This window comes from Xenopus tropicalis, chromosome 2 (assembly GCF_000004195.4).
Source record: "Xenopus tropicalis strain Nigerian chromosome 2, UCB_Xtro_10.0, whole genome shotgun sequence".
Taxonomy (NCBI): Eukaryota; Metazoa; Chordata; class Amphibia; order Anura; family Pipidae; genus Xenopus; species Xenopus tropicalis.
The window spans coordinates 117,390,349-117,416,119 of record NC_030678.2 but is presented as its reverse complement, the minus strand read 5'-3'; the positions used below and the strand labels follow the sequence as shown (position 1 = coordinate 117,416,119).

The 25,771-nt window shown below is 36.7% G+C and overlaps 1 protein-coding gene across 1 annotated transcript in view; it reads right to left on the bottom strand.

The window, feature by feature from the left end:
* Positions 1–5,493: 5,493 nt before the first annotated feature.
* The window catches only part of col4a1 (collagen, type IV, alpha 1), a 102,304-nt gene continuing 82,026 nt past the window's right edge, over positions 5,494–25,771 (bottom strand). Inside the window, exons 33-52 of the mRNA XM_002933018.5 lie at positions 25,338–25,427; positions 24,266–24,418; positions 21,889–21,987; positions 21,676–21,765; positions 18,450–18,589; positions 17,011–17,137; positions 16,846–16,926; positions 16,633–16,731; positions 15,553–15,603; positions 13,983–14,168; positions 13,587–13,720; positions 13,185–13,257; positions 12,915–12,986; positions 12,618–12,746; positions 12,431–12,529; positions 11,212–11,424; positions 9,423–9,600; positions 8,764–8,878; positions 8,322–8,494; positions 5,494–6,246 (exon numbers count right to left, since the gene is read on the bottom strand). Of these exons, the coding sequence (XP_002933064.3) occupies positions 6,162–6,246; positions 8,322–8,494; positions 8,764–8,878; positions 9,423–9,600; positions 11,212–11,424; positions 12,431–12,529; positions 12,618–12,746; positions 12,915–12,986; positions 13,185–13,257; positions 13,587–13,720; positions 13,983–14,168; positions 15,553–15,603; positions 16,633–16,731; positions 16,846–16,926; positions 17,011–17,137; positions 18,450–18,589; positions 21,676–21,765; positions 21,889–21,987; positions 24,266–24,418; positions 25,338–25,427 (2,387 nt within the window). The 3' untranslated portion in view covers positions 5,494–6,161. The remainder of the gene's footprint in view (positions 6,247–8,321; positions 8,495–8,763; positions 8,879–9,422; positions 9,601–11,211; positions 11,425–12,430; positions 12,530–12,617; positions 12,747–12,914; positions 12,987–13,184; positions 13,258–13,586; positions 13,721–13,982; positions 14,169–15,552; positions 15,604–16,632; positions 16,732–16,845; positions 16,927–17,010; positions 17,138–18,449; positions 18,590–21,675; positions 21,766–21,888; positions 21,988–24,265; positions 24,419–25,337; positions 25,428–25,771) is intronic.

Below are 25,771 nucleotides of genomic sequence, written 5' to 3'. Positions count from 1 at the left end.
TCTTGAATGATTATTCAGCAAACCAGTTGCTGTAGATTTACTTATACTAGATATACCATGACCTGGATGAATGAAAACCTTCATAGTCAGAATTCCTAACTGTAGCATAAGAATGTGTCAAATGTTTTCTTGGCCTGCAATAATAGCTGATGGTGTAGCAGCACCACCTACTGTATAGTTATAGTTAGCGCAGTCATGTACAACAAATAGGAGGCTATTTACACTAAAATTGTTTATCATTAATTTACATTACAGATGCCAATATGTCAGGTCTTCGTGAACTTTTTTTTAAATAAAAGAAAATAGTTGTTTAGATTCATGTATCATTTATTATAGATCCTACTGGGGAATCCAGTTTAATCTGTTTTATGATTTATGATGGAGAAAAAGCAAAGGATAGGAAAAGGATATCATATTTAAAAAAAATAAATTACAGATATGGGATTCGTTACCTGGAAATCCGTTATCCAGAAAGTTCCAAATTACAGAAAGGCCATCTCCCATAGACTCCATTATAAGCAAATAATTCACATTTTTAAAACTGATTTCCTTTTCCTTTCTAATAATAAAACAGTACCTTGTATTTGATCCCAACTAAGATATAATTAATCCTTACTGGAGGCAAAACAATCCTCTTGGGTTTAATTAATGTTGAAATTATTTTTAGTAGACCTTTAGTAGAATATGGACATCTAAATTTTATGTGGAAAATGCCAGGTCCCAACCATTCTGGTTAACAGGCCCCATTCTTATATTTGATTAAAGGAGAATGAACCGTTAATAATGAATCCCTCCTATTCTGAAAGTGTCTTATATTAGCACTCATGGGCAGAGTTATTCCAGTGTCCCTGATGTCCTGTAGTAAAAAATGTGCCCTCATCAGAAACCAAGTTAAGAAGTTGAGTGACGCTTATCACATTTAGTGATAAGCGTTTTTTTTGCCAGGCATGGATTCGCAGCAAATTTCTGCATTTCACCATTGGCAAATTGTTTTGCAAAACTTCCATGAAAATTTGCAGCGGAAAAATTTGTTGCGCACATATGTTATTTTTGTCTTGCGGCAAAAAAGGGCGCAGGTTGCGTCAAACTGGGCACTGTCGCATTAATAAAGGGCACGGTTGCGTCAAAAAAGGGCACGGTCGAATCAAATTGGGCGCGGCAGCGTCAAAAAAAGCAGGGGCAACAAAAAAAATCTTTTGCCGATTCTCGAATTTCCTTGTCGTTTCGTGAATTTTATGGCGAAGCAAAATGGGACATGCTTGAAATCTGAAGCGCTGTTCTTCAAAATGACGCTCACCTGGAATCAGGGGAAGGGAATTTTTGTGCATTTGTATTAGAGATTAATGAGTACAACACTGATGAGAAGCAACACTGGGTTTAGCAAGATGGCGGCGGCATTTTCACAGACTGCCTGGGAGTTTGGGACATAGCTGACAAAACTAGTAGGTGAGCTGAAAACCTAGCAATCAAACACTACTGCACTATTTAAGAGGAAAGTGGTTAAGAGTTGGCTTTCGTTCTTTGATGGCCTTCCGGTAATTTGGAGCTTTCTAGATAACGGGTTACCAGTCAACAGATCACATACCTGTTCTAAAATATAAATCTTTTAATATTTATGGAAATACTTGTAGCCTGAAATGTTAAATGGGAGTAATAGCTAGAATATAACCGGTTTCATCAATGTTTTTTCCACATAAATACAATTTCATTTATTCACTTCTGTAGAGAGCAAGGTCTGTCCAGTAATCATTCCAATCTATCCATTAATCATCATAGCAATCTTCTCAAAGTAGAACGTTATGTATTGATGCATGATAAGCACTGCTGGTTCCTACATATCTTAGCAATTTCGAAATATGGATGGTTCACAGTCATTAGAAATAAGCAGAATTATTGCATTTGCTTGAAACTTTGTAAACACATTTGTTTAAATAGTTGTTTTTAAAAATAAAAGATAATCTAACATAAGATAAATGTTTTTATTGCACAGCTTAATGTTTATGTTTTCTAAAAACTGCATGAAAACCTGAAAATTCTTGAACCCTGGAACTGCATATTGAGTCAAGTTAGAAACACGTTAACGGAGCCTACATTCTGTTATAATGAATCTATCTGCACAGACATTTTGAATCAGTTCTTATTTAATTCTTATATATATATATAAAAACAGACATTTTTGGTTTAAAATCTCAAGTAAAGTAGTGCATTGTTTGATTAGTAAATTATTGTACAAAATAAAATACAATATATAAAAGTCAGTTTTATATAGATCTCCACATTTACACTTGCATCATAAAGATATTCAGATTTCCACTTTGGAACTCATTTTTGCTTTGTGTGCATAAGTATTGGTTTAGAGGGCCCACAATTAGGACTGGCATATAATTATTGTACTTAAAAATTCTTTTGGCTTCAGTTTTGCTGTTGGCATTGAGGAATGGACAATATTGGAGAATTCCAACCCACCTGGATCAGAAAGGTCTGATGTCTAAGCTTCTTGCTCCAAAAAGGTTTTTAATGCTAAAAAAACACTATTTAATAATTTCATTCCATTATAAAAATATTTTTTGGGCTAGATTTGCTAAAGATACCGGCATCTGCAATGTTGATATATTTATAGCAGCAGGAGAAAGAATTGACAGTATAATTGTATATCTGGGCTAAATGAGCATAATGTTTAAAGCAAAGTTGTGTTTGCGGCACAGTAATACTGAGGGTAAGTGTGACTCTAATCATACAGAGCTCAAAATGTGTCTTAAACTTTAATCTTTCCTTTTGGGTTATGAAAAAAGCCCATGTGCCAAGCTGTCTGATACTGGCCAATATGGCAACGCATGTGTCCGTCTAATTCTAATGATTCCAAGGGGAAACCAATTGAAAGAGCCAAAATAGAAACAAGACTGTCATCTATTGGCCTAAGTAATGTAACATAATGTAAAAAGCTACGGATTTATTATATTAAAAGCAGAATGTATTTTACAAGCAAGCCCTAGTAATTTGATATATATTGAACATCATTTATACTGCCCTATTTAGTTGATTCACATCTGATGTACTTTCATTTATGTGACCCAGGCTCTAAACTTGTTTTTATATGATGCATTAATATAATGTAATAATTTCCTGATATTAATACTCCATCTTCAATGTGCACTCAGCTGTTATTACAAATATCGAATACAGGGTTTTAAGTCTAATTCTAGCCTACAGCTCCCATCATGCTTGGTCAGCTGATGAATTGTTTAAGACGGTATGAATAGTTCTGCAAGAGAATATAACTTAATGGGATTCTGTCAAGATTTTTATGGTGTACTTTTTATTTCTATATTGCACTGTTTGCATAGCAGATAATTCACTCTATCATTTAATTTTTTTTTAAACCAACAAATTTATTTTTTTTAGTTACAATATAGGTGTGTAGGCAGCCATCTCAGTGCATTGAAACTGAGCTTTCAGAAGGTGCCAACGCTACACATTAGAACTGCTTTCAGGTAACCTATGGTTTCTCCTACTCCCATGTAACTGAAGGAGCCCCAAGCCAGAATTGGATTTCTCAATACTGAGTGCTATTCTGATGTGATCTACTGGGAGCTGCTATATTGTTACCTTCCTATTGTTCTGTTGATCGGCTGCTGGGAAGGGGGTAATATCACTCCAACTTAGAGAGTGACTGAAGTTTATCAGAGCACAGGTCACATGGCTATGACACCCAGGGAAATGATGAATATGGCTCGCCCCATTTAAAATTTCAAAACTAAATATATAAAAATCTGTTTGCACTTTTAAAAAAATGTATTTCAATGCAGGATTCTGCTGGAGAAGCTCTAATAACTGATGCGTTTTGAAAAATACACGTTTTCCTATGACAGTATTCCTTTCAGAACAATGATCTTTCTTTGAGCTCTTTCTATATATAAGATTGTAAATCCTACAACATACATGTAATAAATACTGTGCTTAATACTTACCTGAGGTATAGGGAAATGTAGAAGAATGCTTATGGCATCATTTGCCCACTGTTTACGTCTAGTGAAGATTCAAAATGCTCCGTGCGCCATTAGTCTAAATGTAGGCTTCCAATAGATTTTTTATAGCTCCATAAAAATAATTTGTAATAACATTTTTATATAAATTGGCCCCTAAAAATGCTTTTCATACAGATTCAGTACTCTTTCAATTTGATTAAAACAACACAGGAGAATAGAAGACACATAGGAAATGTGTTTATCTCTGTTACAGTGTGATTGGTAGTGGCTAACAAACATTTTATTTGGTGAAATTTGGGCTGGTATAGTCAACCTTATGTTCCTAATCAACCTATTCAGTAGTTTTTACTATACTGTACATTAATGGTTTCTCTTATAAGCCTTATTCAGAATACCTTTGTTCAAGCCATAAGTTATCATTAAGAATATCTAACAGTTGCCAGCAAATAGCATACAGTAAACATAAATGCTTTGCATGAAAAGTACAGTGCTCAATCCATGTTCTCAATTGTATAAAAAATGATAGAACATAAGTATTAAAGTATTGTAATTTATATGACGAATGGTGGAAAATCCTCAAGGGGGAATATACAGAAGTCCCCACCATCTGACCTGAATGTACAATGCAGCTGTGGCTTCACTGTGTATTAGCACTAGGGATGTAGCGAACCTAAAAAAAAAAGTTCGCGAACATGTTCGCGAACTTAGGCCAAAACCCGCGAATATTTGCGAACTTTGCGAACCCCATAGACTTCAATGGGAAGGCAAACTTTAAAAACTAGAAAAGCCATTTCTGGCCAGAAAACTGATTTTAAAGTTGTTTAAAGGGTGCCACGACCTGGACAGTGGCATGCAGGAGGGGGATCAAGGGCAAAAACTTCTCTGAAAAATACTTTGTTGGCACAGAGTTGCGCAAAAAACGCAAGCTATTCTAGCGAAAATACGTGGCTTTTTTGCTATGTCGCGCTAAACACCATGAAAACGGGATTTGCGGAAAAACGCCATGTGTGACTCGTGCGGTGTATTGTACAATACTTTTGCGACGATAAAAAACGCAGCGGAAAACGCGGCGCGAACCCAAACTGCGAACATACTCTGAACGTTCGCGAACATACTCTGAAAGTTCGCGAACATACGCGTTCGCGAACACCCAATGTTCGTGCGAATTTGTTCGCCGGCGAACAGTTCGCTACATCTCTAATTAGCACACCGTGATATCATAACCACTTCAGATGGGGTGGAATATTCCTCTGGAGATTCACAAGGGAGCACTGCACACTCTGTGGTGAATCTGACACACGCGGAGAAGACAGGCACACTTGGCTTATAATAACTATGTCAGTAAAAGATGAAAGTTGTTATTTATGGTACATCCCTCATATAATAGGAATCTGAGGCACTATGAAGTTTCAGTGATGTGTGATTACCATATATTTACATTTTAGCTCCGGAATGATTATTTTTATATTTGTAAGAGCAACTGAACAAAGAAATTGTATTAGTTTGCTTTCTGTTAAGGAATCAATTCTAGATTTATTCATTTGATGAATATTTCTGCGGCACTCCAGTTCAAAGCAATGTCTTTTTAACAAGAGTACTATTTACAATAGTGATATTCGTGTGTGTTTTTTTATGTTAGTTGCTTTCATTTAAATATGACATTCTAGTAAGCCAAGCTGTAGAAAACATTTCTCTCTGTCCCATTTTCAGCTATAAAATCACATATCTCAACATCTAACTTTGTACAGACAGGAAAAGCACAGTCTAGTTAAAGCAATTATACAATAATTTCAACAAATATTTATATTTCTGAAAAATAACCTGATGTTATAATACAATAAAGAGGAGTAACACAGCATAAAGGTACTGCAAATCTCCTAGCACCTTATTACATAAGAACTCAGCTATTGCTGTTTTTTTCATCAGTGCTTGACATTATATAATGTATATAATTTAATGCATCAAAAGTGCTATTTTGCATGTCATAGACAGAGCTTGTCTTGATGTTTTCTTGAGGCAGACAAAAATTGGTAGAACAGAGTTAATTATGAGAGTTCTTAAAATGCACTTTACTTGCTTTTGTATTGTACAATAGTGAGGTACAGGTATATAGTACTTGTAGACTTTTTCATGTTAAACAAATAGCACCATATCTTTGAGGGAAAGTAGGAAGCATTATGATGTCCTTCTCATGCAAACTTGGCAGCGGCTAACATGTGTGCGTAGATCTCCAGCCTTTAGCGTTGAAGGTGTTGGTTTTCTGTAAAAATTGAAGACAAATACGCAATATTATGCTTTTGCTATATTTTATATATAAATATAAATATATATTAGCTATACATTAAATTTTAGTGTGTTGGCGTAAGATTTGTACTATGAGGTTAGACTGTCAAGGTTGGGGCTGTTTTCCACTGAAGAAAGGGTGCTTGCGGGGGACATGATTACTCTTTAGGGTGAAGACACATGGAGCTACTAGTAGCAGCTATTTGTTGTGGCTACTAAAATAGAAAATGCTGATCATTTACTGATAATGTATCTATGTGTGTTTTAGCAGAGGCAATTCTCAGTATTGTCTATGGCAGGGTATTTTCTGGAGTTTAGTAGCCATGAAAAAATAGCTGTGTCTTCACCCTTAAAGGTACAGTAGAGGGGCTTATAGACAGATAGGGGATTATCTTTTTCTCCATAAAAATGATCAGCTCACCACAGGATACCCCTTTACATTACAGGAACATAACTTTCATTTGAAGCAGTGTTGGTTGGTATTTATGGTGAGGGCAGTGAGGTTGGGGAATGTCCTAACTAGTGATGTTGTGATGGCAGATTCTGTTAATGCCTTTAAGAGGGGCTTGGATGGGTTCTTGAATAAGAATAATATCCAAGGCTATTGCGATACAGGCATGGACCTGTTATTCAGAAAAAGGAAATCATGTTTAAAAATTAGAATCATTTGATTATAATGGAGTCTATGGGAGATGGCCATTCCGTAATTTAGAACTTTCTGGATAATGGGTTTCTGGCTAACAGACCCCATACCTGTACTAAAATCTACAGATAGGTTGTTATACGTTTGTATATATATGTGCACTTGGGTTTAAAGGGCTTAAACTTACTAGACTTTGTCTTTTTTAAACCCAACTTAACTAGCTTACTACTAGTTACAATGTATGTATATATATATATATATATATATATATATATATATATATATATATATATATTGAAGAAAAGACCAGCAACACCGGAGACCAGCAACACCGGATCTATTGCAAACAATCAATTATATATTGAAAAATACATGAACAGCTGTTCATGTATTTTTCAATATATAATTGATTGTTTGCAATAGATCCGGTGTTGCTGGTCTTTTCTTCAATATTTAAATTCTTTTACCGTGCACCTGGGACAAGGATTGAAGCGGTGTGCCACCCTTGGTTCGATATATATATATATATATATATATATACACACACTAAGGAATATAAATCAAGTTGCTTCCAAACCAACAATCCTTGACATTGTGATAACTAGATTAAGGTATAATATATAAGAAATACAGACATATGGCCACCGTTACTAGCAAGGTTTAATATTCCTTGAAAAGGTTCTTATTGTCCTTAAGCTCCAATCCAGCCTTCCACCAAGCACCTATATTTTTTTAATCTCTTTGGGATGCCACTGGAAATGTGAGTTTGTTAGATATGAGGTTTCTTACTAACAACCAGAATTGTACTACAGGCAGGAACTCTTGTTTGGTGCCATGAGGGAGGTTGTATATATTTTAGCCATTTAAACTAGTATTTTGCTAACTCTCAAAAGTGTGTTTGGAGGAGTATAACAATTCTTTATTGGTAAGGAGAGTTTGTTCCCTAGCTAGTCTGTTTTGTACTTCACTGCTTTATATTGTTTAGGATTAGATTCAAGTATATGCCTGTTTGGTCTTAAGGAGCTCATCCACTACTGTATTCTCCACCTCCACCTCTTGTGGCTAAATCAACCCTTAGATGAGCCTTAGAGGCATTACAGGGTATTGCAGATTAAGCTAAGTATTCTCCCATGCCTTCCAACATCTCCTCCAACATTCCAGTCATTTGGATTCAAAAAGGACTGCGCCTCCACATCTTAACAATGTATAGAAATGTAATGTATTAATAGTAAAGTGGATTCTTTGAAATACTAAGAAATATGAAACAGATACCAAAGTAACATAGCAAACCTGAAATATTAAGTAAGGAGCTACGCTAGTACCACATAAACATTTTTTTAATAAATGCAAAAACACAAGTTACACAGTTCCAGCAGAAGCTGTTATCCATAATAGCCATAATAACTCACTTAAACATTTCATTCTTCTCTATTGTTGCAAGCCAGAAGCTGTATGTATTGGCATAGTAGTTACAGGTTCCACGCCCATGGCACTCAATAAATGGTACACTCCTGAACTCTTCTAGACAGGATCCTGGGGATGCCAGAGCTTGCCCTGAGCCTTCAGCACCAGCACTAGTTTGCTTAAAAAAAAATCAAAAATTAGGTGACCATACCAACACATAATGAATTTTGAATGCCCACTGTACACCTCTTAATGCTATTGCACTTGTATCCAGGGCTCTAATAAATGAGCCATCTTGTGTGTTCAACAGACTGATGTCCTAAGTAATGGCAGATATTGCTGATTTGTGAAGTAAACATTGGTAGACCTAGAAACACGTTGGGTATGTATAAAATTAGGTGTCTTAGGTACATTCCTGGAGGATATTCAGTGAAATCTTACACTTACCATCACAAAAGAATACCCAATCCATAGTGAAATCCATCCATCTGGGCACTGAGGTATCTGAATAGTTTGACTATGAACAGCCATCACCATGGCAGGAACCTCACACACAGTGCACCTATACAAATATTGAAATTAATTAAAAAAATGTAATCACTGGCATTAATAGCAAACTAATTAAGCACACTGACTCAAGCTATTCCTTCCCTTTGCAACTCTGGGGAGCTGGCAAAATATATAGCAATATGAGAAAAAGACAAAACCATCCAAAAAGAAAAGGGTTAAAAAAACAAGACAAATACTTTTGGGCCAAAGGACCAAAATCTGGGTGATCAGCTGAAGAATTTAATGCTTTCTTCCAGTATTTTAACTCTTTATGCTAATATCTGTAAATACTGGTTATTGGTATTGATCGATTTGTGTTAAAATTAAAATAATTCACAAGAAATTTAATTTAAGAAGTTGATATTTCTTTATGTTTTGTGTTTTAGAATTATTTTTATTATAAACCACAAATTTACAAATAATTGTATTTTTATGAGAAATTCCCTCACTAACCCAAAGTGCAGTTTTTTAAAAAACCTTTCCTTCTCAGTAGCTAAAAAAAAAAATTATAATAAAGTGCATAAAAATCAGTAATGCATTTTAATGCAGCTTCTCACCTACTGATGAAAGGTTTAATACCGTCCCCTGTGATAGGAGCCATGCTCATTGGCATTGGTTCTGGGGTGGAAAGCCAATAAGAGTAGTCATTCCTTGAAGCAAAGTTGCAGACATTATTAATATTGCAGAAGAGGAAAGGCATTGTGCTAAATTTACGAAGACAACTCCCAGAAGCCCCTAAAAAAAAACAAAAAGAACAGAGATAATGTTAGGGCTATCCATCAGGAAAAGCACACACATATATTCAAGCATATGAAGTGCACTCTATATAGCCTTGGTGTTCAAATGAAAAATTAGATACAGATTTTGCAGGTAAAAAAGTATTATTCCTTTGTTTAGATTTTTGGAAAAGTTAATAATATTTTGCTAAAGTTCTATTTATTGCCACCCAACAAGTCACTATTAAATCAGTTTTTTTGGGAAAGGAGTTGCAGGCTCCCAGGCATCCCAAGACCAAAAACCAAGCTTAAAAAAATTGCTGTAGACAAAAAAAAATCACATTTTTAAGTTGTGTAAGAATGTCTGAGAATATAAATAAAAATATAATGCATGAGGAAGCACATAAAGTGTTTACACACACATATATTAATTCACTCCAGTTTTTCAGTAGTTTTTATTTAGGATATAGAGAGTTGTATTTGTTTATTATGATACATGATAATACACAAGTGGCAGACATTATTAAAGTAATTATTAACATGACCCCGTAGCTCTTTGAAGGTTGCTTATATCTTGAGCTATTTTATTTTTTGTTTATTGCTTTTATAAAGCAGGAAGAGATACTGACACCAGGAATTAAACCTTTTTTATAACTTAACACTGCATGCTCTTTATGATGTTTCCATAAAAGTATTTGCCTAATGCTTTTACATTACATATCCAATCCCCATGTTAGTCTATGAGGGGACTGTCATATTTGAGCAGCAATTTGTTTTTAACTAGTACAAGGAAAATGAATGCAAAGACTGATTAGCTCTTCAGTGCACTAGTGAGAATAAACAATTTTACAAATTTAGCTTTTGTATAGTATATTTTAATGGAATTTAAAACAGACATTTCTACAGTAAGAAATGACCATGTATTTCTACAAATACATCATTTATTAACTATGCAATGGGCATGATAGACACACTCATTTTGTCAGTAACTCCAGTAAAGAGAGCAGTCATTTATGTGCATGTACAGTATTTTCCCTTTTGTTTTGTTTTTTTTTCTTTCAGTTTTAAAACTTTTATTAAAGATTTCACAATATATACAGAGATACTTTAGTTCTGCAGGCTTGGAAGGAACAGTTTTTTTTATTGTTTGTCTTGCTCTTCTGCCTCTTCCTAGCTTTCAGTTGAGGGACACTGACCCTGCATGCAAACGTTTGCTCAGTCACACTTAGCACTACCTTAAGTGAGAAAAAAGTGACAGAAATTGACTTTTACAGAAACATGCCTGCTTTTACTTGCCAAGTTTTTTTTGAAACCTTGAAAAGTTGGGATTTATTGTGGCGAAGAAAAAAGTCACAGCAATAAATCCCAACTATTCAAGGTTTCAGAAAACACTACTGTGTTTTTTGCCACTTTTTTGCCATGTTTTTTCTGGAATTGAAAAAAAACAGCAACATATTGATATAAAAAATGATTAATTTCATTTTTATGCTTCCAGAATCAGACATAAACTGCTAGATTAAAAAAACTCATCTTCTGGTCTTTTAACATTACTAGTTTAATGTTTAAGAGTGATCTCATGTGGTTTTATTGTAAAGGTACATTGTAGAACAGAAAACAATGCATATCTTACCCAAGTCCTGACCATGTGCTCTTTCATTGCCTTGCACATAGAGCAGTGAATATCCACTATAAACAGCAGTTGTTCCAAAAGGACATTGTGGTGTTTCCGTTGTCTGACTGTGTCTTGTAACAAGAAAACCATGAGCCATAGATGGTGATCCAGGCAAGCCTATAGGTCCAGGCAAGCCATCACTGCCTGGGGGGCCAGGGTATCCTGTCTGACCTTAATTCAAATCAGAAGGGCAGCCTTAAAGTAGATATTCAAAATATACATACTTATACTGATATCTAATAAAATAGATGTAATGGTCAGTCTGTGATTAAGCTTAATATTAGGTATCACTGTACAAGTTGTCACTATAAAGAAAGCCATTCAGAGTCTGATCTGGTAGGCTCATTGACCAATCATCCCAGGGGCCAAACCGATGTAGGGTCCATAGATATGAGGGTCCATACACATTATGTTTACCATTCTATTGTTATGATCATTCATTCGAAGGGAACCTCCTCATCTAGTGATACCATACTCTGGCCAACATAATGTATCAACAGATGGCATTTTCAAACTGGCCTGATCTCTGAGCTATAGTACATAGGGCCTCCATACAAGCACAGATAATTGTTGGAATGTGAGCCACTGAATGTTAATAATTCTATGGTGTGGATTATTATGGGGGAGATTTACTAATCCACGAACGGTCCGAAGGCGTCCAAATGCGTTTTTTTCGTAATGATCGGTATTTTTGCTACTTTTTCGTCGCCTTCGCGACTTTTTCGTATGCCCCACGATTTTTTCGTCGCCGTTGCGACTTTTCCGTATATTTTCCACGACTTTTTCGTCGCTGCCGCGAAAAAATCGGTTTGGTTTTTCCACCGTTTACTATTGCGCAATATGAAAAAATTGTGACGGCGATGAAGTAAGCGCGCAAAATACGATAAAGTCGCGATGGCGCCGAAAAAGTCGCAACAAATACAAAAAATCGCGACGGCGACAAAAAGGCGCAAAATTTTCGTTTCCAATATGATTTTTTCCCTTTCGGATTCGTGGATTAGTAAATCTGCCCCCATGTGTGTGGAGAAGGGGGTAATCGGGAACTAACCTATCCTCTGATGATACTGTGAAGACTGGAATGTTGCAGAAGGCTTTTCATTGATTGTATCATATGTTAGTGGCATATTTACTTTAACCTATTTATAAAATGTTTATTATTTCTAAAACATCCACTTACCTGTTGGACCACTTGGTCCAGTCTCTCCTTTTTGTCCTGGGGTGCCATGTATCCCTGGTATACCACTTGGTCCAGGCAGCCCAGAAGCACCAGTTACACCTGAAAACATAAGAAACAGAACATAGTTTTACTTCTTATATAATTAAATTAAAAAAAATTAATTTGCTTGAAGTCATCAAAATTCAACCTTTGTCGCCTTTTGGACCAGGCAATCCTTGAATTCCTCTAGGACCAGAAGGACCCTGAGGTCCAGGTTCTCCGGATTCTCCTTTAGTGACAGTGTGTGTACCAGCAGGTCCAGGAGGACCTAAGTCACCTGAAAAAGAATAAAAATAATTATTTGTATTGCTTTGATATACTGCTTACCCAAATAGGCACATTTAAGAAAAGAGTAGCTGCATTAAGTTAGACTGTGTTTATATTTAAAGCAGGGGACACGTACAATTTAGATTTTGTTTTAGTATGTACTACTGAAAAAACATACCTTTGGGTCCAGTTATCCCTTGGTCACCACGATCACCTTTTTCTCCAGATATACCTAAAGAACCTTTTAAACCTAAGCAGAGTAATAAAAAAACATAAGATACAAATAAAATATATATATTTTATTATATATCAACTTCTAAAACAGGTGAGTGGAGCGAAAGTAGAGGTTATCAGGGATGCCATAGTGTTGCAGTAGAATTGCTCTACAAGAGTGCTCGGTATTACTACAAGAACAGTACTAGGAGAATTCAATATTGCTTCTATTTACCTGGAAACCCTGGAATTCCTGGAGGTCCTGTATCTCCTTTTTGACCAGTAATACCTGAAGGGCCTGCATCTCCCTAGGAATATTCGAGACATGTAGTATACAAGTATACAAGTAATGCATGTTTACAACTGTATTCTACAGAAACTACAGAAAAAGGCACGAAATGGTGAAAAATTTGCAAAATGTGGGCGTTGCGTGTGTCATGTGGGTGTAACATTTTTATGCCTCCTATTTTGACACATCCAACACGTTTTTTTGGGCACACAACTAATTTTTTCTAGGCAAATTTTCACAGATGTTTTGCAAAATCATTTGTCAATGGCGAAATGTGGAAATTCACTGCAAATCCATGCCTGCCAAAAAAATTCACTCATCACTGTATAATATCAGCAAAATGCTTACTGATGGTCCTTGATTTCCAGTGTCTCCTTTAATCCCTTGAAAACCAAGTGCTCCAGGCCATCCTCTTTCTCCTTTTTCACCTTTTAAACCATCCTGTCCAGTATGACCTGGAAGTCCAACAGGGCCTGGAGAACCTTTGAAAACATTTCAAAGTATCTTTGTTAGGATATATGGTAGAGTTAGAAGTAGACAAAAAACAAGTTGAATTATACTGCTTACAAAATGCCAGTAAAGATGATATGGCAGGCATGATCTGAAAAACATTGGGACTGAGGAATTATACTGTGACCTAATTAGGTATACAGTAATTTCCATCTCAATCTGGCATGGTACATTTTACCATAGTATTTTAGTCATAGCATAATATTACAGGCATTTAAGTAAAATTTCCCTTACCTGGATATCCTGCTTGACCTGGCTGTCCTTTTTCACCTTTAGGGCCTTCCATTGGTATTCCTGAAGGCCCAGGGAACCCAGGGGGCCCTTGAGGGCCCTGGAAACCAGGCAATCCTTGATCGCCTTTGATACCTGGGACACCAGAAATTCCAGGTGCACCGGGGAAGCCAATGTCACCTTTGGAACCTATAGGACAAAACATCAACTCAATGGTCATTTAAGCATGCTTAAAGGAAAACTATACCCCCAGAATGAATACTTAACCAACAGATAGTTTATATTATGTTAAGTGACCTATTAAAGAATTTTGCCAAACTGGAATATATATATCAGTAGATATTGCCATTTTACATTCTTTCCCTTGATCCACTATCATTTAGTGATGGGCTGTGTGCTCCCTCAGAGATTACCTGACCAGAAATAAAGCAGCTTTAACTGTAACAGGAAGAAGTGTGGAAGCAAAAGACAGAACTCTGTCCTTTCATTGGCTGATGGGGCCTAGCATGTGCAGTACGTGTGCCTTGGCTTGTTTAAGTGCACTGGGAATCCTATGATCCCAGGAGGCGGCCCTTTCTATTTAGAAGTACCCAATAGCACACACTACTAAAAAAGTATATTTTTGTGAAAGTGGTTTATTTAGATGAAGCAGGGTTTTACATTTTTTATGCAATATATTTTTATAGAGACCTACATGGTTTGGGGGTATAGTTTTCCTTTAAAAAATGGCTGTGGGTTGTATTTGTAGTATCTGAACTGTCAGCTATGAAATCTATTTGCATTTCTGTATCTCTACATGCCTTGAATTTGGTAATCCTATGCATATTGAGCTTTTAACTGTACAGAACACTTCTGGTATTCATATGTATTGCATTTTATCTCTGTATATAAGGACATGTGGGAGATAAGATCCAGACATTTTATAAAACCTCTTCATTTTTGCAAAGCTTTGAAGTTTGGTTTGTTGTTAGGTTGTGTTCTTATATATTATATATATATATATATATATTTTCTGTAAATGATTTTTGGGGTCAACTAACTGATAAGGGTTTTTATCACACATAAAATGCAAACATTGTGGTGTTCTTGCAGACATGAATCACATGTGACTTCCCAAATCAGCTGTATTTTTTCATATAAAATTAAATGTTTCACATATATTTCTCTTTGAATATCAACCGCCCCCTTACATGCACTTTTACCAGCCCCACATTTACAATATTGTAACCAATTAATTAGGACAGCACTTTTTATGCACAATGGAGTAAGATAGGTTTGGTACACAATCACAAACCAGAAATAAAGAGCCTCCTGACTTCTTTAGTATACCATTTATTATGTAAAATGTTTAGATTCAACAATCCTAGCTCAGGTACATATACTTACTATACAATGTATTTACCTGAGGGAGGATTGTTGAACCCGAAACATGCAATAAATAAGTGCATGAGCAGGTTTAATCAGGATTGCACATTGGCTGTATTCAGCAAGGCTAAAAAGAAGGAAATGGTAAATGCAAGAATAATTCATCTTGCTGTTGTTATCTATTTCATTTTGAGGTGAAAATGCTCACCTTTTTCTCCATGTTCTCCTGGATGTCCTGGAAGCCCCCTACCAGGTATGCCTGAAGAATAAACAAAAGAAACAAAATTATATTATTAAATATGCCAATATTGGAACAGCTTTGCATTGACATTTTATTATTTTATAGTTTTCCACCCATACTGGAAGGACTAGACTAGAAAAAGCATGTGACAGACTAATGAATGGCATTTAGAAGTTCATTACTGAGCTGAACATAATAAATAACTAAGGTTAATGTTAAGTTAAGGTTGTCACCCAGCCAGTTATTCAATGGCCCAGATGGTACAATACCAGCAAGGTCAGGGCCAGTAGTAATACAAAATTACCAGCAATGTTATTACCAGTAAATTTCCAATTATTTCTCCCAGGTTGAATTCACCTGATGTTCCCCAACCCTGCTCCTTTCTTAGCTAAGCTCCACTAGACCCTGCTCCTACAAGCTACATCTCCACTCAATCCACACCCATATGTAATAATGAAGTCCCCTTATGGCCCCACCCTTATACCACTATTCCCCAGAACACACACACAATTTAATGATAGAAGAAAAGCCACTCAGGTCCTGACTATGCACTAACAAACAACAAAACAATTTAGCAAAAACATTTAATGGTTACAGATAATTACAAAATAAAAAAAAATACATATTATATCAAATGACATAATGGTGCACCCCTGTGCCACATGGTCCAAATGCTGCACCCTCCTTACACATTTCATGTAATGGGCGCTTCATCAGAGAAGGTACTTGCACTCCATGCAAGCACTGGCCCATTTGCCTCCACCACTTATCTCCACATGGCACTCCACAGATTTCCTCATCCCTACACCTCCTCAAGCTGTTGGTCTGTGCTTCAATACCAGCAAGTTACAGGCATGTGTTTAGGGTCTTAGTGCCCCTTCTAGTGTGTTTAGGGTCTTAATGCCCCCTCCAGTTGCGTCTAGGCATGTGCATTTTCTGCATACCCCTAGTTCTGACCCATTATTTCTGGGCTACATTTTATATTTTAGAAAGGTGGCAACCCTAACCACAGCAGACATGCAGGACATTTTCTTTGCAATGACTTACCTGCTTCTCCCTTCTCACCAGGTGATCCTGGAATTCCATCATAACCAGGTTCACCTTTCTCTCCAGAATGGCCAGGGGGACCTTGAACACCAGAATCACCTAAGGAACAACAATTAAATTACAAATATATATATATATATATCCCTCTATATCTGTCTATATCTATATATGTGTGGGTATTTGGCGGTTATATGTATCTGATGATTGCCTTACCTGTTAGTCCTTTTTGGCCTGGAATGCCCACCAATCCATGGGTCCCTTTGGCACCTTTTTCTCCTGGAAGTCCTGGGCTACCTAAACCATGCAGTTGCAAAATATTTATAATTAGTTACCTTGATATTAGTATATTATTATTAGCTGAATATCTACCATATTTACCTGGGATGCCTGCATGGCCTGTGGCTCCTTTGGAACCTGGAAATCCTGGCATTCCTGGAATACCAACATCTCCTTTATCTCCCCTTTCACCTGGTAACCCATGAGGCCCATCTCTTCCAGCATCTCCCTGTTTAAAATAAGTTCAATTTAATAATACACTATACTAATAACAGTGTTAATTTCAGAGATACTAAATTAGAAAGTTTTGATGCTAAAATGCTCCCAATAAAGACCTGTGGCTGCCCTATGAATACAGGAAAATATCTACAATCTCTGCATAGCACCCAATATCACCCTAATGTTTAAGAGGTACAATCAGGGGAAACAACCATACTCTATACAATATACTACACCTATACAAAAAATGTAGCTGGTGGATATATGCACACTTTAAATAACAATGAAAAAAAAATAATGTCATGATATCCAAACCACCAATAAATAACCATGTAATAAAACCATTTAAAATCATGAACATATGTGCCCTGCGCATATTATAAACCCCCCATTCCCCGGCACTAAGCTCTGCACTGCACTGACCACTAATGGGTATATTTTTATACCGCTTCCTGCATTTCTGTCTACAGTCTCTGTAAATGACCCCAGCAATGTGTATTACTGCACAATTAAAAATTCAGCAGTTATACTGCCTCTTCACATCTGTATCACTGCTGTTAGCATCTCATCAAGTTATTCTTTGTGAAGGGTGATCTTAAAGGGATTCTGTAAGCTCTACGGGGCAGGGACCTCCTTCCTACTGTGTCTCATACCACATGGGACTTAACCATTGTGTATTTATACTCATTTATTGTATTTATTATAACACTTGTCCTCCCTGTGTGTAATTGTGTATACTGTAAGATTGTATAGAGCTTTGTATCCTTGTAATGCTTTATAATGTGATATATACATACATACATTTTTATGGTGTACTTTTTATTCCTAAATTATACTGTTTACATAGCAAAATATTCACTCTTCCATTTAAAATGTTATTTTTGAACTACCAAATATGTTTTTTAAGTTGTAATATTGATGTGTAGGCAGCCATCTCAGTGCATTGTGTCTGAGTCTGAGCTTTCAGAAGGAGCCAGCGCTACACATTAGAACTGCTTTCAGATACTCTATTGTTTCTCCTACTCCCATGTAACTGGAGGAGTCCCAAGTCGAACTTGGATTTCTTACTAATGAGCGCTATTCTGATACCTACTGGGAGCTACTATCTTGCTGCCTTCCCATTGTTCTGCTCATCAGCTGCTGGTGATATCACTCCAACTTGCAGCTCAGCAGTAAAGTGTGACTGGCTGAGCACATGGCTGTGGCACCCTGAGAAATGTGTTTCTAAAAAACAGATTTCAAAGCAGGATTCTGCTGGAGAAGCTTTATTTACTGATAGTATTACTTTGGTTTTTTTTTACATTTCCCAGAGAATTATTTACCTTGACACCAGGTACCCCTGGAATGCCGATACCTGGAAGACCCACTTCACCCTTTAGTCCCTTTTCTCCCTTTATTCCTCCCAAACCAGGGCTTCCTGGGGATCCTGAAATACCGTGTTGACCCTTTTCTCCAGTAGGCCCTATGTAAGATACAAAATACAAGTTAAGAGAATCAGTCCTTAAAGGACATGTAAATCCTACATTTGCCTACAATATATATCAGTTGGGCATGCCTCCCCCACCCAAATGGCATAATTTGTACTGCATATGTCCCCTCCGCTTGCCAGCACCATCACATTTTGCTAAAGAAAATAGCAGCTTTCACCCGGTGGCCATTTTTCCTCTGATACATAATCAGATACATTTAAATCTGCAAACAGCATACACACACACAGACCCTTATTCAGCATACATTTCATCAAGAATACAGGTTCACACAGGCACAACTGTCTCTGATAAAAGTTCTGCTTTGTTTGAGCACTGTAATGGTAAAGCTGAGCTCAGGAGAAAAAAACTGAAGCAGACAGCTAGAGCTGAGTTTCTATGGGAACCAGCAATGCCATCTCTTTACTGGCTGCTTGACTGGGGGGTGAGTTTAGTAACCTGAGCTTAGAACAACTGAGCATGCCCACAAGCCAACAGCCAAAGCAAATTCCTGAGGGAGAGGGGCGAGTGGGTTACAGGAGGAGAAGGAAATCTAAGTGATTAAGGGGATGTTGCAGCCTTACTATTAACCTCTGGACAACCAGTGTGGCAGGTATTGAAAGATTTAAAAGAGGCTGTTCTCTGATTACATTTTTGTGTGTGGGGTTTACATGTCCTTTAATACTGGCTTATATATAATATGTTTACTTCAGTGAACTTACAGTACATACAAACTGTTGATTTAAATGTGAAAGTATGTCAGTTAATAGACATTTACTCCCTGCATTAAAGTCAACTTTTCTTTGTTTAGAGCAGTGATCCCCAAACAGTGGCTTGTGAGCAACATGTTGCTCCCCAGCCCCTTGGATGTTGCGCCCAGTGGCCTTAAAACAGGTTCTTATTTTTGAATTCTTGGCTTGGAGGCAAGTTTTGGTTGCATAAAAACCAGGTATACTGATGAACAGAACCTCCTGCAGGTTGCCAGTCCACTCAGGGGCTACCAAATACACATTTACATATTTGGCACCCCCAAAAACTTTTTTATGCTTGTATTGCTCCCTGACTTTTTACATTTCAATGTTGCTCACGGGTAAAAAAAAGGTTGGGGATCACTGGTTTAGAGCATTGGCCCTAACCCTGTAATAGATGCCTTTGGAGCTCCACATAAAAGACTTACTAAAAGAATATCCATATCCATAGCACAGTAGTGCATAATATGCTATTTCGCAGGAACTCAAATTAAAGGGATACTGTCATGTTTTTTTGGTATACTTTTATTTCTAAATTACACTGTTTACATAGCAAATAATTCACTCTATCATTTACAATTTTTTTTTGGAACCAACAAACTGTAATATTGATGTGTAGGCAGCCATCTCAGTGCATTGTGCCTGAGTCTGAGCTTTCAAAAGCACTACACATTAGAACTGCTTTCAGATAACCTATTGTTTCTTCTACTCCCATGGAACTGAAGGAGTCCCAAGTCAGACTTGGATTTCTTACTTTTGAGTGCTACTCTGATAATGTATCTACTGGGAGCTGCTATCTTGCTGCCTTCTCATTATTCTGCTGATTGGCTGCTGGGAGGGGGTGATTTCACTCCAACTTGCAGCTCAGCAGTAAAGTGTGACTGAAGTTTATCAGAGCACAGCGCACTTGGCTGTGGCACCCTGGGAAATGGAGAATATGGCTAACCCCATGTAAAATTTAAAAATTAAATATTAAAAAAAATCTGTTTCTGTTTTTGAAAAATGGATTTCAATGTAGGATTCTGCTGGAGAAGCTCTATTACCTGATGTGTTTTGAGAAAAACATGTCTTCCCAAGACATATTCCTTTAAGGCATATTATTTACAGCAGGCCAAAAAGTAGCTTTTGTTTTAAAAGTTTTGTGATTTATTAATGCATTTTTATTTTTGATTCCTAAAACCATATGTGATTTCCTAAACGTGTGGTTTCACATCTTCAGCTTGCTACCAATCAGGTTCCCCCACTGACAAAAAAAATAAAAAATTCGGCAGGTTTTAGGTGTTGAGCTTTTTATTTTTTTTATTTCAATACCCACTTGGGGGGGGGGAATGATCGGTAGCAAGCCAAGGTATTCAGATGCAGAAATCACACTTGGTTTTAGAAACCGAATGCTCCAGCCTGGAGGCCCTTCTCTGCAGCCAACTAGCCTAACCTGCTGTTCTTCTCTATTGCTCAGTGTTTATTGTATGTATTACCAAAGACATTGCATTGCTAGATTAATGCAGCACTGTTCTGAGTGCTTTCTCTGGTTCTATACAGTAAGTGTAATGTTTTGTATGTTACCCATGCCTATTATTAAGTGCGCCTGTGCACGAAACAAATTAGGCTTTGTTCTTAAAAATGAGTGAATAAAATTGAATTTTAATTGACTCCTGTGGATGGTCCTGGTGTACGAGTATGCACCGAATCAAGGATTTGGTTTGGGATTCGGCCTTTTTAAACAGGATTCAGATTTGGCCAAATACACGCTCCTGGCCAAACACAATCCGAATCCTTAAGTTTATGTGACTTTTTGTCACGGGAGTTGAAAATTTTTCAACGTGCACACAGTTCTCTTTAACCCTTCATTATCCTAATTTGCCCGAATCTTTCACTAAGGATTAAGGGTACAGCCGAATCAGAAAAAAGTGGATTTGGTGTTGCCTTCGGTGGTTTGCCTTCCCAATGCACGCAGTTGGCTCACTATTTACTACAGACCTGTAACACTGAGGACTGAACACAGGAGATTTAAATAACTGTCTTAGGCATGTCAAGTCCCCAAAGCCTTGGGTGTCTGTAGGAAGGAAAAATTACAGATGCGCTTGGGCGGCATGCCTACCTGAAAAGCTTGCTGCAGTAGGCCTGGGCCTTTGTGCCCTTTCCACAAATCCAGGCCTGGTTCCATTAAGGAAGGTAGCATAGTATCACATGGAGGGGGCTCCAAAAATCATTTAGCAGGCGGGGCCTGGGAACCTTATGCTATTTATAATTCACCATACTGAATATCTTTTCATTTTAAACTTCGTGTTTGTTATTTACATTTTCTATAAGCATCAAGCATTCAGAAAGATTACCTGGCAAACCCATCTCTCCTATAGATCCCTTTTGTCCTTGAAGTCCTTGGCTTCCTTTTATTCCTTGTGAACCCTTTTCTCCTTTAGGTCCTATATAAATATTCAGGGAGAGATAACAAAACCAATAACTGTAGTCTGTTTCATTTTTATTCCATATATATATATTTTACTTTTTTCTGTATATTTTGAAAAATGTATAATCACATATTTTACCTGACTCTCCTTGTACTCCTTGCTGTCCATCTTTTCCGGGCATTCCTGGGCTGCCAAAATCACCTAAAGATCCCTTTTCTCCAGAGATGCCAATCTCACCTACAATCCAAACAAATTGTACATTATCCGTAATATATTCTGGGTTAGAGTAAGTCCCACAGAGAGATTTGTTGCCCGCGATAGATCTCTGCTACTGCGGGCATCTAATGTCTCGGAAATGCCTTAACCCCAAACAAAGGGAATCACCGGTTGAGGCCTATGCATCGCTTTGTTTTTTTTGAGCGAAGTTGCTTGGAAACTTTGCGTGACTTGCGTCGGCCTTTCCACTGGTAATTCCGTTTGTTGGCAGTGAAAGGGCATTTCAGAGTGATTAGTTGCCATAGTAGCAGAGATCTATCACGGGTGACTAATTTCTCCGTGTGACATTACCCTTAGGACAGCGGCACACTATAGTGTTTCTTAATGACAAGGGAAAACTAACAATAAAAAAATAAAAATTAAATCACAGGCGTGTGTTTACAAAATAGATGATTTGCAGCAGAAATAACACCAGAAAAAAAAGAAAATGCAATCACATATCTGTGCTAGGTTACCCAGTTACATGGTTTAATAAGTGCAGGTATGGGATGCCTTTTATGGAAACCAATAATGCAGAAAGTTACAAATTATGGGAAGGCCATCACCCATACAGTACATTTTAAAGGGGTGGTTTAGTATATTATAGAATGGACTATTCTAAGCAACTTTTTCAACTGGTCTTCATTATTATTTTTTTTTTATATATATATAGTTTTTTTTTAATTATTTGCAGTCTTCTTCTAATTCCTTGTAGCTTTCAAATGGGGGTTACTGACCCCAGCAGCAAGAAAACTATTTCTCTGTGAGGCTAGTTTTATTGTTACTTTTATAACTTATTTTTCTATTCAGATCCTCTCCTATTCATATTGCTCTCTCTCATTCAAACCACTCCCTGGTTGCTAAGGTAATTTGGACCCTAGCAACCAAATAGCTGCTGAAACTCCAAACTGGAGAGCTGCAGAACAAAAACTTAAATAATTAAAAAAAATACAAATAATAAAAAATGAAGACCAAGTGCAAATAGTCTCCGGATATTACTCTCTATATCATACTAAAAGTTAACTCCGGTCAACAAACCTCTTTAAGCTGTAATAATAAAACAGTACATTCTATTTGATGGTAAGAACATTTCATAAATCCAAAACAATACTATTGGGTTTATTTAATGTTAAATTATTTTTAGCAGACTTGAGGTATGCAAATCCAAATTACAACCTCTATCCAAAAAACCCCAAGTCCCAAGCATTCCAGATAATTTATCCCATACAGTACCAGAATATCCCATACAGTGCCATTGTCAAACTCTTATAAAAGAATTTCCCCAAAAGCATTTTGTCTTGGTGTTATTTCTCTGGGAAAAGAGTCAAAACAGCAAAAATGTACACAATAAGCCTTGTAACAATTTTCTGACCTCTGTGGGGTAATGTTTTTAATTTATATTTGTGCAAAATTACCTATCAGTTATGAAGTTTTAAGAAACCCTAATGGTTTTTAGCAGATAGGATCACTCTAATGTATGGTAAGGTATTGAACAAGTACTGTGCAGCCTACTGCAACCTGGTTGATGCTGGAAGTTGAATGTCAAATGATCAGATGATACATTTTACCTCTGCGATTACCCATACCAATCAATCAGATATTTACTTTAATTCCTAATGCAAAGGTCTGTCGACCTTTAAAAATTCTATTTCTCTGTCATACATTATGGTGATTTCATTTTAAGCATTGTTACGGCAAATATTAGGACCAAATCTACTATTAATCCAAAAGTCACAAAAATGGGGCAAATGGACCCTAAGGGGCTGATTTACTAATCCACGAATCTGAATGGGAAAAATTCGGATTGGAAAACGAACGTTTTGCGACTTTTTCGTATTTTTGCGACTTTTTCGTAGCCGTTACGACTTGCGCGAATTGTCACGACTTTTTCATAGCCATTACAAATTTCATAAATTGTCGCGACTTTTTCATAGCCATTATGACTTTCGTGAATTGTCGCGACTTTTTCATAGCCATTACGACTTTTGCGAATTGTCCCAACTTTTTCGTATTGAGCGCTCGAAAAAGTCGCAAAATACCGATCATTACGAAAAAAACGCATTCGGATGCGTTTCGGACGTTCATGGATTAGTAAATGTGCCCCTAAGAGTGAAGCCCTTGATTCCTAGATCGATGTGTGGCAGAAATTGTGACTACTTAATTACTGGCCGGCGTGTTAATGAATCCCAGTGCACAGTGATGAACATTAAACAGACTTTCATGTAGCAAATACATACTTTATTAATAGGAAATGGTGTACCTCTTTCTCCCTTTTCTCCTTTGCTACCCTTCATAGTTTCCTTGTCAGTTTCTGACATTTTACCAGGTTCACCACGCAATCCTTCTTCACCCTTTTCACCTTTTGTCCCTGGATATCCAGATGTGCCAGGAGGCCCAAAAGGACCAGCATCACCTTAAAAGATTGCAAAAATAAACATTTATCAGGGTTACTATACAATTAGGAGGAGTGAGTATGGGGACCATGTGGCACTGGGAAGCACCTGTTTGTCGTTTGATATAGTATGATTTGCTTTTTGCATTTTTGTTAACAATTAAGCCAATAAATTGTTGTTTTTTCACTGTTAAATTTGTTGATTAATTATATTTAGGACCTATCAGACATAACTATTAGATGGTCTCTTTCTCTGTCTATTATTTGTTTTTTAGTTAATATACAGTTCTATATATATTTTGCTTAGAATGCAAATACTGATCAGTTAACAAGTATGTCATTAGGGTATAAAACTTAAGGGCACTATTCATGCGGCCTGAAAACATGCTTTCCACGAATATAAATGATAATTAGAGATAAGTTCCTTATATAAACTGACGTTCCAAAAGTCAAGACAGACTTTATCTGGTTTACAATGAGGCACCTTAACCATAACATTTAAATTTTTTAGTTTAATTGTGCTTAATACAGAGAAGTGCATATTCTACATACAATTTTAAGTTTTCTTAATAAGACTATAAGAATACTACAGGGGTTTGTATATCCTATGACCGCTATTACCAATCCCAGCAGTCCCACCATCCCAGATGCTTTAGTTCCTCTTAGGATAGTTTTAGACTTCTCTGTCACAGCAAAATCAATGGTTTAGCAGACCACTGCTGCATACAGATGATGGACCAATGCAAATTTGATTATATTTGTCAAAAGCACCGGTACAAAACACTCTCAAAGAAGCTATTGAAACTTAAATGTATTTATGTATTTATTTCCTTTCCACAAAAACACATTGAATAACACAGTTATAGGCCTTTAAATAAAGAAGCTACCAAACCATCACATGGAAATCAGTTTTTATACTGTCGTCTGCACTGATATTTACCTTTTTCACCTAATGCTCCTGGGCTGCCTGGGGCTCCTGGTTGTCCAATGCTTCCTGGCATTCCCATGACACCCATTTCTCCCTTTGGTCCTATTAAGGAATGCAGCACAATTACGTATATAAAAACAGACTAACTGAAAGCAATCAATATTGGACACAAAACAAACATTTCATCTGAATTTTAAATTCTCTGAATTTGGTCATTTGTTAATTGTTTTATATATACGGAGTTAGAATATATTCCTTTCAGCGAAATGTTTTAAACTGTGGCTAGACCAAGCCAGAACAAAACCACTCACCACTGTCTTACACTTCCATGCTAGTATCATCCCAGAATTAACTGAAATTGAAATGAGGTAATAGGTGTGAAAATGATTGAAGGAATTTATATTTGTCTATAAAATCTTGTTATTTTATATTGTTCTTGTAACCTG